The sequence below is a fragment of the Giraffa tippelskirchi genome, chromosome 3, assembly GCF_054371585.1.
Source record: "Giraffa tippelskirchi isolate mGirTip1 chromosome 3, T2T-mGirTip1v1.2.pri, whole genome shotgun sequence".
Classification (NCBI taxonomy): domain Eukaryota; kingdom Metazoa; phylum Chordata; class Mammalia; order Artiodactyla; family Giraffidae; genus Giraffa; species Giraffa tippelskirchi.
The window spans coordinates 24,200,391-24,216,148 of NC_137277.1; the positions used below are offsets into that span (position 1 = coordinate 24,200,391).

General features: G+C 42.5%; 3 protein-coding genes across 3 annotated transcripts in view; 2 read left to right on the forward strand and 1 right to left on the reverse strand.

The window, feature by feature from the left end:
- Positions 1-6,542, forward strand: part of SNX11 (sorting nexin 11) — a 41,105-nt gene extending 34,563 nt beyond the window's left edge. The window contains exons 8-11 of the transcript XR_014080152.1: positions 34-131; positions 1,441-1,529; positions 3,709-3,820; positions 5,963-6,542. The gene's annotated coding sequence lies outside the window, so the exon portion shown is untranslated. The remainder of the gene's footprint in view (positions 1-33; positions 132-1,440; positions 1,530-3,708; positions 3,821-5,962) is intronic.
- Positions 1-15,758, reverse strand: part of SKAP1 (src kinase associated phosphoprotein 1) — a 305,305-nt gene that overhangs the window by 16,724 nt on the left and 272,823 nt on the right. Inside the window, exon 11 of the mRNA XM_081582429.1 lies at positions 6,684-6,784. Coding sequence (XP_081438555.1) covers positions 6,684-6,784 — 101 coding nt within the window. The remainder of the gene's footprint in view (positions 1-6,683; positions 6,785-15,758) is intronic.
- Positions 5,963-12,538, forward strand: LOC145542816 (uncharacterized). The gene is made up of 4 exons (XM_081582444.1): positions 5,963-6,079; positions 7,172-7,299; positions 9,793-9,864; positions 10,205-12,538. Exons 1-4 carry the CDS (start codon positions 6,054-6,056, stop codon positions 10,333-10,335), a joined length of 357 nt encoding a protein of 118 aa, XP_081438570.1. The 5' UTR covers positions 5,963-6,053; the 3' UTR covers positions 10,336-12,538.

Here is a 15,758-nt window from a genome sequence, read left to right on the forward strand (position 1 = left end):
ATGTTCAATATCAAACTTGATCTTGCTTGTCAGGCTCCCTGTTCCCATATCAACTGTACCAGCAGAGAAGACAACCAAAGCGTGGTGTGTTGGGGCGGTGAGAATATCTCTGCACCCTGGCTCAGCACCATGTAAGTATAACCTTTCTTGGCGCCTAGTTTGTTGCTCCAAGGCTGCCTTCCATGGGAATAAGTAGCAGGACTAACTGGAAGAGCCCAGGGCCAACTCATGAGGCACACCAACATAAGCCCAAGAGATCTAGCCCATCAACTCTGTTTACCTTAAGTGGAAGACCTCTTTCAGGGACCTCTTCTTCCTCTTCCTCTCTCTCTTTCATTTGCCCTTATCTGCTGGACAGCTCATGTTACTACTATAAATCACTTCTGGAACAGGAGGCTTAAATTTTAAATGGGTGTTTATTTAAGTTATCTCGAATAGTAGAACAAACACCTTTATTATTTAGAAGAAGGTTCTCTAGTGAGAGACCTTTAAGCCAAGAGGACAGAGTCACTTCTCTGTAAGCTGCAAACTGTGGCTTGACTCAACCAGAGACTTCTTACTGGCCCTTCTCCCACTTACGATAAATGACCACAGCAGTGCTGGTCCCCAGAAGGGCCTTACGATCCTCAGATAAAAGGAATCAAGCCAGGGCGTTGTGTTACTGCACGGAGGGTGATTCAGCACCTGCCCTGTCATGCCTGGTGCCCAAGCTGAATGGATTTTTGGAGTACACCTGTTGTTGAACCCCTGCCAAGTACTGATGGCCACTAACCCCCAAATCACTTTTCCCCGCTGTTGATGTTTGGAATGTCAGACAGGACTGAGCAGCAGCCGGTGTGTATTTCAAACACAGCAGATGGATTTTTATATTAGCTCCTATTTCATGTTCAGGCAGAGCGACCGCCACACTAAAACCACAGCTTCAGTGCTGCCGCGTTTGCTTCTGTGAGATTAATTCTGTGAAATTAATTGGGACAAGATTGAAAAGGAAATTAAAATGCAGCTGAGTGAACAGGCCTTTCAAACACCTTTTTCCTGCTCTATTCAAACTTGAATTCTGCGGTGGTCGCAGGCATCGCGGGAAGTCATTTACGGGAGGCAGGCTCTCAGGAGCCATCGGTTACGTATGAGGAGACCTGCACATGTGCCCGATCTGGAGCCACTGAAGAGCGCTGGACACCCTGCTGTGGCCTGAGCTGCGTCCCTGCATGGGCGGAAGTGGAGTTCAGTCCCCGCACCAAAAGAGCTGTTCAGAAATATCTGGGTCCAAAAGGAATGGATGCACAGCTCTGTTATTAAAATCTCCTTTTAATATATTTGCAACCCAGATTGGAACTCAGTGCATTATGTGGGCATGCAACTTCGGATCTTAGGAATGGATAGATGTGTTGGGGGAGGCAAGAGGGGTCCTGCTGACTGTGTCTTTGGTTACTGTTTCAGAGCTGGGTTACATGGCTCTGGCCTCACCTCCAAGAAGTTTGAGCTGTTGACCAATTTTGCCAGTGACGAATTCTCTCAGACCAGGAAAGGTACAGTGCATTTCCATGTAAAGTTTCTTCACTGGATGACCTTCTATTCCCAAGTGAGGACCTTTTGAGCTTTCAAACATCGCTGTGAAGTGTTCTTGGCAGGACAGGATATCTTTTTTTCTCTCTCAATTCACTAATAATTTATTGAACTCCTAATATGGACCCAACATTGACCTCAAAAGTATTACTCTGTTGTTAATGGAAAAGAGGGGAATATAATCATAGGTATCATCCTAGATGCTAGGCACTTCTTTACACAATTCTCTAATGTAAGTATCAAAACATCCTTTAAATAGAAATTATTCCAATTTTTACAGACGAGGAAACTGAGGATTAGCAAGATTAAGTGACTTTGTTCAGGGTCACATAAATAAACCACCTGTTGACAACTTGCTTCTCTAAGGACAGGCGATGGGCATTTGGATACCCAACCAATCAACTTCTCTGAAAAAAAGCTCTCTTTCTGGGATCATTCCTGCTCAAAGACCCTAGACCCGAACAAACTCTCTTGGCTGGAGGATTCTAGGATTCAGGGTTAGGTCATACTTGGGCAATTATTAAAAAATAGCAAGTGTGGTGTATATATGTATACATACACACACACTAAAACACACACTGGGATACTAATCAGCCATAAAAAAGAATGAAATAATGCCATTTGCAGCAACATGGATGGACCTAGAGATTATCAGAAAAGTAAATCAGATAAAGACAAATATGGTATCATTTGTATGTGGGACCTGAAAAAATGTATGAAACAGAAATAGACTCATAGACACAGAAAGCAAACTTATGGTTACCAAAGGGGAAAGGGAGAGGGAAGGATAAATTAGAAGTTTGGGATTAGCAGATACATACTACTATATATAAAATAGATAAACAATAAAGTCCTACTGTATACTGAACTAAGTTCAATATCTTATAATAAGCTATACTGGAAAAGAATCTGAAAAAGAATATATATGTGTAAAACTAAATCACTTTGCTGTACACTAGAAACTAACACAATATTGTAAATCAACTACACTTCAAAAAAAAAAACCAAAAAAAAAAAAAGAGAAAGAAGCAGAAGGAAGCAGCAGGAGCCCAAGAATAGTTCAGTTCAGTTCAGTTGCTCAGTTGTGTCTGACTCTTTGCGACCCCGTGAACCACAGCACGCCAGGCCGCCCTGTCCATCACCAACTCCCTGAGTCCACCCAAACCCATGTCCATTGAGTCGATGATGCCATCCAGCCATCTCATCCTCCATCATCCCCTTCTCCTCCTGCTCTCAATCTTTCCCAGCATCAGGGTCTTTTCCAATGAGTCAGCACTTTGTGTCAGGTGGCCAAAGTATTGGAGTTTCAGCTTCAACATCAGTCCTTCCAATGAACACCCAGGACTGATCTCCTTTAGGATGGACTGGCTGGATCTCCTTGCAGTCCAAGGGACTCTCAAGAGTCTTCTCCAATACCACAGTTCAAAAGCATCAGTTCTTCGGCGCTCAGCTTTCTTTCAACTCTCACATCCATACATGACCACTGGAAAAACCATAGCCTTGACTAAGCGGACCTTTGTTGGCAAAGTAATGTCTCTGCTTTTTAATATGCTGTATAGGTTGGTCATAACTTTCCTTCCAAGGAGTAAGTGTCTTTTAATTTCATGGCTGCAGTCACCATCAGCAGTGATTTTGGAGCCCAGAAAAATAAAGTCAGCCACTGTTTCCACTGTTTCCCCATCTACCTGCCATGAAGTGATGGGACTGGATGCCATGATCTTAGTTTTCTGAATGTTGAGCTTTTTTTTTTTTTAATTGTTTTATTTTATTTATTGGACTCACAGCATGTGGGGTCTTAGTTCCCCAACCAGGGATCAAACCCATGCTCCCTCCATTGGGAGCTCAGAGTCTTAACCACTGGACCACCAGGGAATCCCCTGAATGTTGAGCTGTAAGGCAACTTTTTCACTCTCCTCTTTCACTTTCATCAAGAGGCTCTTTAGTCCCCAATTCCCACCCCACTTCCTGTTCTCTACCTGCCACCCCCTGCTCCTCAGAATATTTCTCTCATCATACAAAGAGAGAGGAAAAAGCCAGATGCATTTATGAGTGTCCAAAACAAAAGAACGTAGGAGTTTTTTGGTTTAATCTGAAAAAATAATTAAAGCTAAGACACATCTTTGTGTGGAATTTCTTCAGCAGATTTGCAATGTCAGCCTCACCATGTTTGTTTAGACCGGGAATGTTTGAGGTGGAAGGGACCTCAGAGGTCTAACACAACTCCCTCACTTTACAGGCAAGGAAACCGCTCCAGGTAAGTTGAGCTGCACCCAGTAGCATCTTGTCTTGTCTCAGGGAAATAGACTTCTCCAGGTTCCTAAGAAGCAGGCTTTTCTTGCTTGACAAAGGTTCTACTGGTCAGAGAGAAAAGTAAAATGCAGATTTCTAGATATCATTTTTCTGGACTAACCTCAACTTGAGTCAGTGCTGTTCCTACATGTGTGAGAGGCAGGCTGCAATAAAACTGACTCCAATAAAGGAAGGCAACTGGGGTTGCATGCATGCGTGCTAAGTCGCTTCAGTCGTGTCCAACTCTTTGAGACCCTCTGAACTGTAGCCTGCCGACTCCTCTGTCCATGGGATTCTCCAGGCAAGAATACTAGAGTGGGTTGTCATGCCCTCCTCTAGGGGATCTTACTAACCCAGGGATCGAATCAGTGTCTCTTACATCACCTGCATTGGTAGGCAGGATCTTTACCACAAGTGCAACTGGGGCTAAAGTGAAATAAATTTAGGATCCATATGAGAGAAAATTCCTGAGATTAAGAGTAACTGAACATCTGAATAGACAGATAGCTGATAATGGTAGTGGTATCTCCTTTTCTATCTGCTTGAATTGGTTCATTTGTGCTTCTTAGAGGCAAGGGATTGGATTGGGTGGCCTTTTAAGGTTGCTTCCTGTCCAAGGACTCTTATCGAGTTAAATAATATAATAAAGGTAAATCCAATCTGAAATGCTCCCCAAGCCAACGTTAACTGGAATGAAATTTTATGAGGGAAACTTCAGTTAAGCTTGTAGCTTCTCATTTCTTTCCCTGACATGCAGAGGTTAGCAACATGAAAAAGGGAGGCAACCGATGTAGCTTTTAGGGTAAGAAATGTGCTATTATCAAGGTAAGAGATGACCACAGACTCAGGACCTTCCAAATGTCAGAGAAAGAAGCCCGATAGAACCAAGGCAACAAGGTACTGCCCCTGAATTAAACTCTGATATATTAGCTTTTAGTAATGGAGGAGGGGAAGAGGGATTGGTTAAAAAAAAAAATCCAGATTTGGGAAGGTCCCCATGTTCTTTGGTATCTCAAAATTACAACAGCCCTGGCCACCACAGACAGCTCTGTACTGCAGGGCAAGTCACCGCACAGCCCCTTCTAAATGGAGGAAAGGGACACCCAGTGAGAAGCCATTAACAAAGGCAAAAGACATGCAAAACAAACAAAATAATCATGACCGAGAGAGAAGGCCAGCAGACAGTCTGGCTCTGTTCCCCCCCTCCTCGTGCTGCAGGCACCTCAGACAATGTAAACAGTTAATTTGTTCACCTGCAGGCTCTGGGCAAACAGAGGCCTGGTCACACCTGAGTGGATAACTCGATTACCCCTGTAATGCCAGCGTGGTAATGTACACAAATTCTATTACACAGCAAACCTTGCTTTCGGGCATTTGAAATACCAATCAGGCCAATGTCCACTCCCTTCTTTGCTTTCAATTTATTCTTGGTGTATTAGAGCTGCACCGGAATGGCACTAAGGTGGGTGCTGAACTCGGAGTCTGGAAGAGATCACTAAAAGATTGTGATCTCACTCAGCAGGGATTGCAGGCCTCCCGCTGTCTCAACAAAGGTTGGGTCTGAATTTGGTCCTAGTTCAAAGAGGACTTGTTATAACTGCTGAAAGCTACCTTTGATCAGTCCTGATCTTTTTTCTGACAAGCTCTGGTATATTTCAGACCGAGACAAACATTTGGCCGAGGTAGTGACATTCACAGAATAAAGATGAATGGCAAATGATGGGTTAATAACACAATGGGTTTTCAATTTTTCTTTATGGAGTTCACCTGAGTATGTGTGCTAAGTTGCTTCAGTTGTGTCTGACTCTCTGCGACCCTATGGACTGTAGCCCACCAGGCTCCTCTGTCCGTGGGATTCTCTAGGCAAGAATACTGGAATGGGTTGTCATGCCCTCCTCCAGGGGATCTTCCCAATCCAGGAATCGAACCAGCATCTCTCACATCTCCTGCATTGGCAGGCAGGTTCTTTACCACTAGTACCACCCTCAAAGCCCATGGAGTTCACATACTCAATAATTAAAGAGCAAATTGTGCCTCTTTCAAAAATGTATTTGTTGATATTGATTGTCTCGTAGAGGGAGAACTTTTTAACAATTTTTTTTTTCAGAGACAGAAATCTATTTCCTTAGTCCACCTGTAAGAATATGAGCAGTCTTTCTCTACAAAGATGATGCTACTGATCCCTCAAAGAGTAACCCATGAGTTCTGAATCTCCTTCACACTGGTGAGAGATCTGAAATAATCTTTTTTTTCTGGCCCATTCTTTGGTATTCAACAACACCATTTGTGAGGTAGTTAGCTGTGGCTAGGGGCTAACTTTGTGACTGAGGAAGAGAATAAAGTTAGCCCTTGTGGGTTGGATTCACTATCTTGGCCTTACAGCACTTACTCAAATCAACTGAGCTAACTAGCTCTGACTACCCCCCGCATACGTAATTATATTACAGTTTTGTTTATCTATAAATGAAATAAGACAGCTGACCTAGCTAGAATATTTTCAAAAGTATTTTATTGTAGTGAATTATGTATATGGTAATGATGTTTTAAGCATCACATAGACCCTTTTAAAAAATTCAAATTTTGATTGGCATAGTTTTGGTATTGTGTCTACTTTACTGTATTTTTTAAATTTGGAAATTAGTTCCTGAATCTGAATTTTCAAATAAACTTTGACAATTTTAAAACAATGGAGATTTACTTTGTGTGTGAGGGGGCCATGTAATACACACATGAAAAGTATATGACATGGGATAATTCTGTCTGGGTGACTACATCATCAGGAATGAGAAAATCAACTTTTGATCTGAGCCCCACACTCTAATCCTTACCTTGCTCAGAATTCGGATGAGGTCACCTCGCTGGAAGGACAGTTCATCTGACTGGTCACCATGGCAATCCCATAGGCCCTGGTAATAACTGGCATAGTTCACTGATCAAAGAGAGGAGAAATAAAAGTTAAAAGGACCCTGTCTTTTTCTACGGAGCCCACATTTTTGCTGCAAATGGAAACAAGGTTCTGATGTTGCCCCTAGGAAACCTAAGATTCAAGGGGTTTGGGATGAGATATAGCCAAACACTCAGCAAGAGCAAATGACTGTGGGAGAAGGTTATTAACTAACATTAAATGGTTACAGATCATCCTTAGTCACATGCTATTCAATAATATGATAAATATATTCATTTATTAATAAAAGAAAATCAGGCAGGTAATTTTTCACTTGGTTTATAAGTAAGCAGCACAAAGAGATTTTCTGTCAGACTTTCTTCATACAGAGTATCTAAACTATCCAGTGCTTCTTTTTATTATGCATTGAAGGAATGAGATGTCTCCAAATTCTGCCTGTTTACAAGAAAGGCTGAGTCAGCCAGCACAGATCGGCACTGCGGCCTCACAGGTTGGCCTCCTCTGTTACACAGGAACTTCATCCGGCACTTCCCACCCAGGTACTTACTATTTGAGGTAATTACCAATAAATGTGGAAAAGAATAGCCCAGTCCTTAAGTGGAACCAAGGGGGTGTCTCATCCATTACAACTAAATTCTGGGTGGGCTGGCCCTTTTCCAGCATCTCATTTGTAGACCCTGAACATGTCTGCCAAGATTTATCTGTAAGCCCCCTGGGGAACAGAAACCAAAGTGATCTGCATTAAAAATGAAAGCAGCTGAAGACGACAAACCAAGCTTTAGAAGCAGCTGGAGAGATTTACTGGGCTCCTCAGCAAGACTAGATGGCAGTGATGCTACAGGACAGTCATTGATTCTTAACAATGAAGAATTTGTATTGATCTTCTTCTACCCGGAAAGGTTAAACACTAGAGTACAAAGTGGGAGAGGATCTGGGGATCTGAATGGCAGGAGTGCTAATGCCTCCTGGAATAGGGCTAATGTGGCCGTGCTCGCCATTCCTAGGGACACTGTGTATGAGAACTGTATGCAGAACACCCACAAAAGGTGACATTCCTGACGACAGGAGTCGGGAGTCCTGGTTCTAATCAAAACTCAAGTGATTTGGGGGACACCTTATTTTGCCAGTTTCCACCCCTCCCTTCATTTGTCTTGACCCTCCGGTGAGAGTGATGGTGCTAGTTGCTAAGGATGGGATAGGTGGAGAGAAGTGGGCCATGTGGGGACAGAAGCTCTGCCTATATTTGCTTTTTTCTCCTTGTTCCTAACTTATGAGCAATTCAAAGAATAAAGGCACAGAAGAACAAAATCCTTATATGTCTCTGGGAAAGAACTTTAGTAGGAACCTTAAAGTGTACAAAACAGAGGAGAGACAGAGCTATTTAGTTAAGATTCAGATGCTGCAAACAGAAGTGAAAATGTTAACCATATAGAAACTCAAGGATATTTTACTTTCACAGAAAGTGTTTATATGTTCAGTAGATAACAGAGGGCAGCAAATAAGATGACTGCACTGGAAACGTTCTGCCACAGAGTTAAAAACATGTTTGGGAAAAAAACACATTGGGAAAAAATGCTGATTACTGAAAAGACAAGGCATATTTTGGCAGGGATATCAGTGTATGAAACAAAAGAAAAATATCAGTTCCTGAAAAGTGAAAGTAGTTTTCCCAGAGGATATAATGCATTTTCAGTTGTAATAGAGTTGATTATTCATGCCAAGATTTTGGCTAAGTTTAGGAATGAAAAGTACATTGACATCAATATGTTTCATGGATTCATATATGGTAAATAAAATCATTTTATAAAAACAGACTTTTAAAAAACATCACTTCAGGTTTTCAAAATGTAAGACTTACAAAGTTATCTTGGCCTTTTCTGGCCTAGCAGATGGTCACTGTGGTGTATGCCCCCCACGTGCCTGGATGTGGGCTAGCTCTTTGAGATGATGGGTACCTTTTGAGTCTCTATGTAGAAAGTGATTTGATATTGGGTATATAAGACACCTGCAGAGAACACCAGAAAAAAGAGCTATTCTAAAAGCACAGCAGATCGTAAGGAATGCAAAAAGCTAGGAGAAAAACAAAAACCTTCCAAGAAAAACTAAAGGTAGTAGACACTTTCAGTTCTTCATAAGCTAAAGGCCCAAAGAAGATAGAACTCAGGAATCCAGGAGATCGCTTGGCCTAGTCCAAGAGCTGGAATCATCATAATCATAACAATGTTGGTTTGGAAATAAGCAGAATGAAGGATAAAAATGGGGATGAGGTTGGACTGGCAGTCTAAACAGAGGTATCCTGGTATTAATGAAATCGGGGTGGAGGAATGCCTTAACTGGACAAGATTGGACTCTATTGCAGACTCCCAGTTTCAAACAGGTGACTGGCATTTATGTGTATATGTGCACACAACTTCACTACATTCACTCTTCAGGCTTCAGCAAACATGCAAGACACTGGGAATTCTGCATGGGCTGCACATACGGTCCCTGCCCTTGGGGCTGCCATCCAGCAGGGGCGGCACCATGAAACAAAGTCACACAACTATTTATTTATGATTGGGATATATCTGCAAACGAGAAGCTGAGGGTGCTGTGTATAACAGGGAATCTAACATAGTCTGAGGGATAAGGGAAGCCTTCCCTGAAGCTTTAAGTTGTAAAACAAAAACCTGATCAAACCTTGAAGAGGGGAAGAGGTAAGACCAAGGAGGGGTTTATTCCTGCAGCTTGGCCCCAGGAAGAGCTTGAAGGCTGGGAGTCTGCTGGGCCAGGCCAGCTTCTCCCTAGGCTTGCCCAGCACTCCTATGAACAGAGGATGCATGAGGAGACTCGGATGTCTTTAGATCAGTAAGGAATTGGGAGCCTGAGAGGGAGGATTGACTCTCTGGGAGGGTCTGAGGCTCCTTTAGGTCTACATTCCTTTGGCAGCAGTCTGAGATCAGAAATGGTGCTGCATTCTGACCATTTAATTAATTCAAAACATCTTCATTCTCATTTTGAGGACATTATTCCATCTAATTATTTTTTTCCAGTCTGTCCATTTGGAATGAAAAACAAAAGAATAAAGCTTAATGCCAGCATTTCTCAATGTCTCTCCAAAAAACGTAAGTCGGCACTAAATAAAGCCTGGTAATTCAAAAGCAAAGCACTAATATATTCAGCATAAAACAGACAGAGGACCTAGAGCAATAATGACACCACTAATAACTAAAACAGTTATAACAATTAACAACAATTACAATGATAGAGAAGCTAATGGGTATGATCACAGCATTTAAATTGCTAGCAGAGCTGAGGAGGACTTTTTCTAGAGGGAAAAAAAGGGGCAGCATCTTATTTTTTTTATCCCACGTAAGAGAAGCTATGCCCCCAAGCAGGCAAAATGTCCTAGGAAGAAAAGAAGCAGAGCAAGTTAAAAATATATTGTTTTTCTCTCTTTTCTAGGTATTTATTGGAAAGCATTTGTCATTCCACACCAAGTCTTTACAACCAGTGATAGTGTCATTCCTCTAGTAACGGAGGCCAAGTTGGTGCTACTATTGACAGAGTCGATATTTGAAAATGAGCTACCATAATGTGGAGAGTTCTAAGGTGAAAGGAGCAGACACGGTTCTGCCTGCCCCCCTCCTTAGGGACAACAGAGCTTGACCACGCTCTTTCCAAAGTTCACATGTCACTTTGGGTTTTGGTTTGAGGGATATTGAGTAGCTCCAGAATTCAAGCTGTGACCAAGGAAAATAGGCTAAAGGCAAGCCAGCATGTTGTTTACATTTTCTTGATAAGCAAAAGGACCGTGCCAATATGGCCCTGGGTATAATTACTTAACAGATTATGGAAAACAGAGACAAAAGGAGAAGACAGATAAAGCCAGTTCTTGTTAAAGCCTGAGAAATGGATAAAGAAGGCCAAAGCAGTGGCCCATTGGAAGGGACTTGAAATGTTCTCTAGACCAGGCCATAAAGGTCACTGTGTACATACAGTCCATTAAGCAGACTCAGTCTCACAACTTATTAGCTATTTCAGAAAGAAAGACATAGAAAAATTTGCCAAGCTCTATTGACTATGATATCAGAACAGGAAAAGCCACTAAACAATACCATTTGCTTGTCTTCATAGCTTTTTAGTCTTTGAGTTTTGAAATTATTGGGCTTCTCTGGTGGCTCAGATGGTAAAAAATCTGCCTGCAATGCAGGAGACCCAGGTTTGATTCCTGGTTCAGGAAGATGCCCTGGAGAAGGGAATGGCAACCCACTCTACTCCAAGACAGGCTTCAGCAATATGTGAACCGTGAACTTCCAGATGTTCAAGCTGGTTTTAGAAAAGGCAGAGGAACCAGAGATCAGATTGCCAACATCCACTGGATCATCAAAAAAGCAAGAGAGTTCCAGAAAACATCTATTTCTGTTTTATTGACTGTGCCAAAGCCTTTGACTGTGTGGATCACAATAAACTGTGGAAAATTCTGAAAGAGATGGGAATCCCAGACCATCTGACCTGTCTCTTGAGAAACCTGTATGCAGGTCAGGAAGCAACAGTTAGAACTGGACATGGAACAACAGACTGGTTCCAAATAGGAAAAGGAGTACGTCAAGGCTGTATATTGTCACCCTGCTTATTTAACTTACATGCAGAGTACATCATGAGAAACGCTGGGCTGGAAGAAACACAAGCTGGAATCAAGATTGCCGGGAGAAATATCAATAACCTCAGATATGCAGATGACACCACCCTTATGGCAGAAAGCGAAGAACTAAAGAGCCTCTTGATGAGAGTGAAAGAGGAGAGTGAAAAAGTTGGCTTAAAGCTCAATGTTCAGAAAACTAAGATCATGGCATCTGGTCCCATCACTTCATGGGAAATAGATGGGGAAACAGTGGAAACAGTGTCAGACTTTATTTTTTGGGGCTCCAAAATCACTGCTGATGGTGATTGCAGCCACGAAATTAAAAGATGCTTACTCCTTGGAAGGAAGGTTATGACCAACCTAGATAGCATATTTAAAAGCAGAGACATTAATTTGCCAACAAAGATCTGTCTAGTCAGGGCCATGGTTTTTCCAGTGGTCATATGTGGATGTGAGAGTTGGACGGTGAAGAAAGCTGAGCGCCGAAGAATTGATGCTTTTGAACTGTGGTGTTGGAGAAGACTCTTGAGAGTCCCTTGGACTGCAAGGAGATCCAACCAGCCCATCCTAAAGGAGATCAGTTCTGGGTGTTCATTGGAAGGACTGATGTTGAAGCTGAAACTCCAATACTTTGGCCACCTCATGCAAAGAGTTGACTCATTGGAAAAGACCCTAATGCTGGCAAGGATTGGGGGCAGGAAGAGAAGGGGACGACAGAGGATGAGATGGTTGGAAGGCATCACAGACTCGAAGGATGTGGGTTTGGGTAAACTCCGGGAGTTGGTGATGGACAGGGAGGCCTGGTGTGCTGCGATTCATGGGGTCGCAAAGAGTCGGACATGACTGAGTGACTGAACTGAACTGAACTGAACTACTATTCTTGCCTGGAAAATTCCATGGACAGAGCTTGGAGGGCTACAGTCCACAGGGTCACAAAGAGTCAGACACAACTGAGTGACTAACACTTTCAGTTTTGAAATTATTAGGGTTCTTAATGTTATAAGCATGATCTTGAAGTGGGGCACATTCACAGATTCTAATTTTTATCTCGTGTGTTCCTTTTATTGGGCCAAAATTATAGCTGGGTGATGATCCACTCATGTTTGGTCTTGGAAAACAGGTTTCAAAAAGTATTAATAATAGCTGCAAATTCCTCTGTGGATTCCTTCTGTTTCTTTTATATAATAATTTACTCCATTGGTGGCCACTAAAGTGGAAAAATTGCCTCAGAAATGGAAAGCTCATCAGCAATCATTTTTCTGCAGAAATGACTGAACATGGTCTCCTCCTTGGCTGAGTTTGCCTATAACTTCAGAGCAAAAACAGCCTGTTTCAAGATCTTTGGTCAGAGGTTTGACATTTCTAAGGATGATTCATGTCTCCAGCCCTGCTTTTGAGCTGACATGGCATAGCCAAGCAAATGGCCAGTTGTTTTCATACAAACAGCAGAGAAGGAGTTTTACTTTTGGCTACATGGACATGCCTTCTCATGATAGAGAATGGAGATAAGCTATCATCACCAAAGACACTTAGTGTTAGTCTGTTAGGCTGATGGGTTAGAATTTAGTGAAAATCTGAGGTGTTGAAGAGTCACTCATTAGAATAACCCTGTTACTAACAGTCAAGCTGTAAACCAAGCTTTTATAGATTGAACAATCAATACTACAAGGCTGTGATAGATTTTCTAGGTAACAGAATAAAATAAAAGAAATTACATCTTACAGGGTCATTAACACCCAATCAGGATAAACTGAATTCTTTTTTTCCTCTCTCTTCTGATAAGATCTTGCTGCTGCTGCTAAGTCGCTTCAGTCGTGTCCGACTCTGTGCGACCCCATAGACGGCAGCCCACCTGGCTTCCCCGTCCCTGGGATTCTCCAGGCAAGAACACTGGAGTGGGTTGCCATTTCCTTCTCCAATGCATGAAGGTGAAAAGTGAAAGTGAAGTTGCTCAGTCGTGTCCGACTCTTAGCGACCCCATGGACTGTAGCCTACCAGGCTCCTTCATCCATGGGATTTTCCAGGCAAGAGTACTGGAGTGGGGTGCCATTGCCTTCTCCAGATAGGATCTTAGTTGGGCTTTAAAAATGTTAGCAATTCCACGAGGGAAAAAGCACAGTATTCCAGGGAAAGGATCCCTGAAACAGTGAAGAAAAGCATGTGGATTTTAAAGGTAATCCTGGTAGTCATGGGGTCACTTAGGAGAAAATACTTTTCCCCCCTCAAAGGGCATGTGACACCTGACTTGCCCAAGTGAACCAAACTTGTGTAGCTTGCCTATTACAGAAGAATTTACACTGTCCTGGAGCTCTTGCCTTTTATATGCCTACCCTTCCCTCGAACCTCTATAGTTTATTGTTTTAAAGCTAAGTGATGACACTTGGATGTTACATATTTGTTGCCGTTTCTATAGCTCCTTTGTAGGAAAGGCATCATACAAATTCAATAAATAAATAAGTAAGCACAATAATAATAAAAATTCTTGCCTCAGATTCTGCAGAGACAGGGAAAAGTCCTCTTCTGCTTTTTAACCCCTAATCACCAATCATTATAACTGGTGGGAAGTATAAACCATAGAAATGTATTTAGAGCTCACTGCCCTTTAACAACACCTATTTTGGAGGCAGAAAGCTTGAGGAACAAAGGTTTTTTTTTTTTTTTTTAAAGAAGTACTTGAATTATAGCTGTTGGAACAGTTAAGAGACAAATCTCTCCTCATTCTTCAGACTGAACCATAGAAAGAGGAGTGGAGGAAAGAAATGAGATGGGGGAGAAGTCTGAAACTGAATTTAGGCTTTTGCCAGAAGGCTGCTGCTTCCTGAAGGGAGTTTAATATAAAGTTGACCATAACAAGCTTCTAGTTACTCCACCCAAGCTGTCCACATGAAGTGCTTCTTTCCTGCACCAGTGAGGAAAGTTGGCTGAGAAAAGACATATATGGGATATGGGTTGGAAAGAAACAGACTTTTTTTGTTGTTGTTGGAATTCTGTACAGCAAGTAGAACAGTAAAAAAAAATTTCACAGTGGACTCAATCACAAGCGCTAACAGTCATGAGGTCTTTATTTGAAACTACACTAACATTGGAGAAGGCAATGGCACCCCACTCCAGTACTCTTGCCTGGAAAATCCCATGGACGGAGGAGCCTGGTAGGCTGCAGTCCATGGGGTCGCGAAGAGTTGGACACGACTGAGCGACTTCACTTTCACTTTTCCCTTTCATGCACTGGAGAGGGAAATGGCAACCCACTCCAGTATTCTTGCCTGGAGAATCCCAGGGACGGCGGAGCCTGGTGGGCTGCCGTATATGGGGTCGCACAGAGTCGGACACGACTGAAGCGACTTAGCAGTAGCAGCACACTAACATTCCTGTCATACTTGCTTCACTTCTCTTTGGCTTTGGCTCGTGACTTCTGATGCTGCCTCTTTGCTGTTTTTTCTCTCATTTGGAGAAGCTGGTGTTTATGAAGCTGGGTCCTTCACTAAACCTGTTACATATTCACTTCCCGTGGAGAATTCACCCAGGAAATGGGCTTTGCTGAATGGATTAGGAAGAGAAGAAAAGGCATGAGGAAAGGGAGAAAGAGGAGAATGGGACAAGGTGGAGAGGCTGGAGAAACAGAAGGGGAAAAGGACAGAAAGAGGGAAAGAATCCCTAAGCTTAAGACTTCCGTAGAATCTCAAAGAAAAAGTCAGCCAGTATCTAAATCAGTCACTTCCAGGCTCTGCTGATGGCATGAATGTCCTTGAGGTGGCCTGTACATCATGTATTCCTTTATAGACAGTGATAGACTAGGACCTTGGTCGACTTAAGGGGGCTTTAGAGGGGCATCTGACCTTATAAAGGATGGGCTGACTAACAGACTGAAGCATGGTTAACGGTCTGGGATGAATAAGATGTAATTTTGTATTCAACAAACCTGTTACATATTCATTTCCAAATGTGCCTGGAATCAAACCAGGCCATCAGAAGTCAGCATCACCAAGCAATTCTATCCTTCACCCCACGCTCACTTTTCAGATCTGACACATTTCCATTCCCCTCTGAACTTGCAATCTCTGGGCCTCTCAGACAGGAGGCATTTCCATTCTTTCCATTCTCAATCCTCTGATCTTTTAGAGATGAGGCAATTCTATTTTCACTGTACTGATTTAAGAAATACTGATAGGGAAAAATAAATATCTGGTTCGGCTTCTCACCCTCTTTAGGATAAATCTTAGCCGTTCTGGGAACATTAATTAAAGTGAATGGGTGGCTACTTTTAAGGTTAAGCTATTTCCCTGTCCAGTCATCTTATTCGGGACTGTTGAGGTCAACACACCAGTACCTTCTTAGTTAGCAAGTCCAGTAATGTCTGTAGCCAGAGAAAGGTGC

Excerpts from the sequence above, each read along its gene's own strand:
- LOC145542816 (XM_081582444.1), top strand. The coding sequence starts at position 6,054 with ATGAGTTCTGAATCTCCTTCACACTG. Across the intron at positions 7,300-9,792 it reads ATCCGGCACTTCCCACCCAG|TCTGTCCATTTGGAATGAAA; the intron begins GTACTTACTATT and ends ATTTTTTTCCAG. Across the intron at positions 9,865-10,204 it reads TCAATGTCTCTCCAAAAAAC|GTATTTATTGGAAAGCATTT; the intron begins GTAAGTCGGCAC and ends TCTCTTTTCTAG.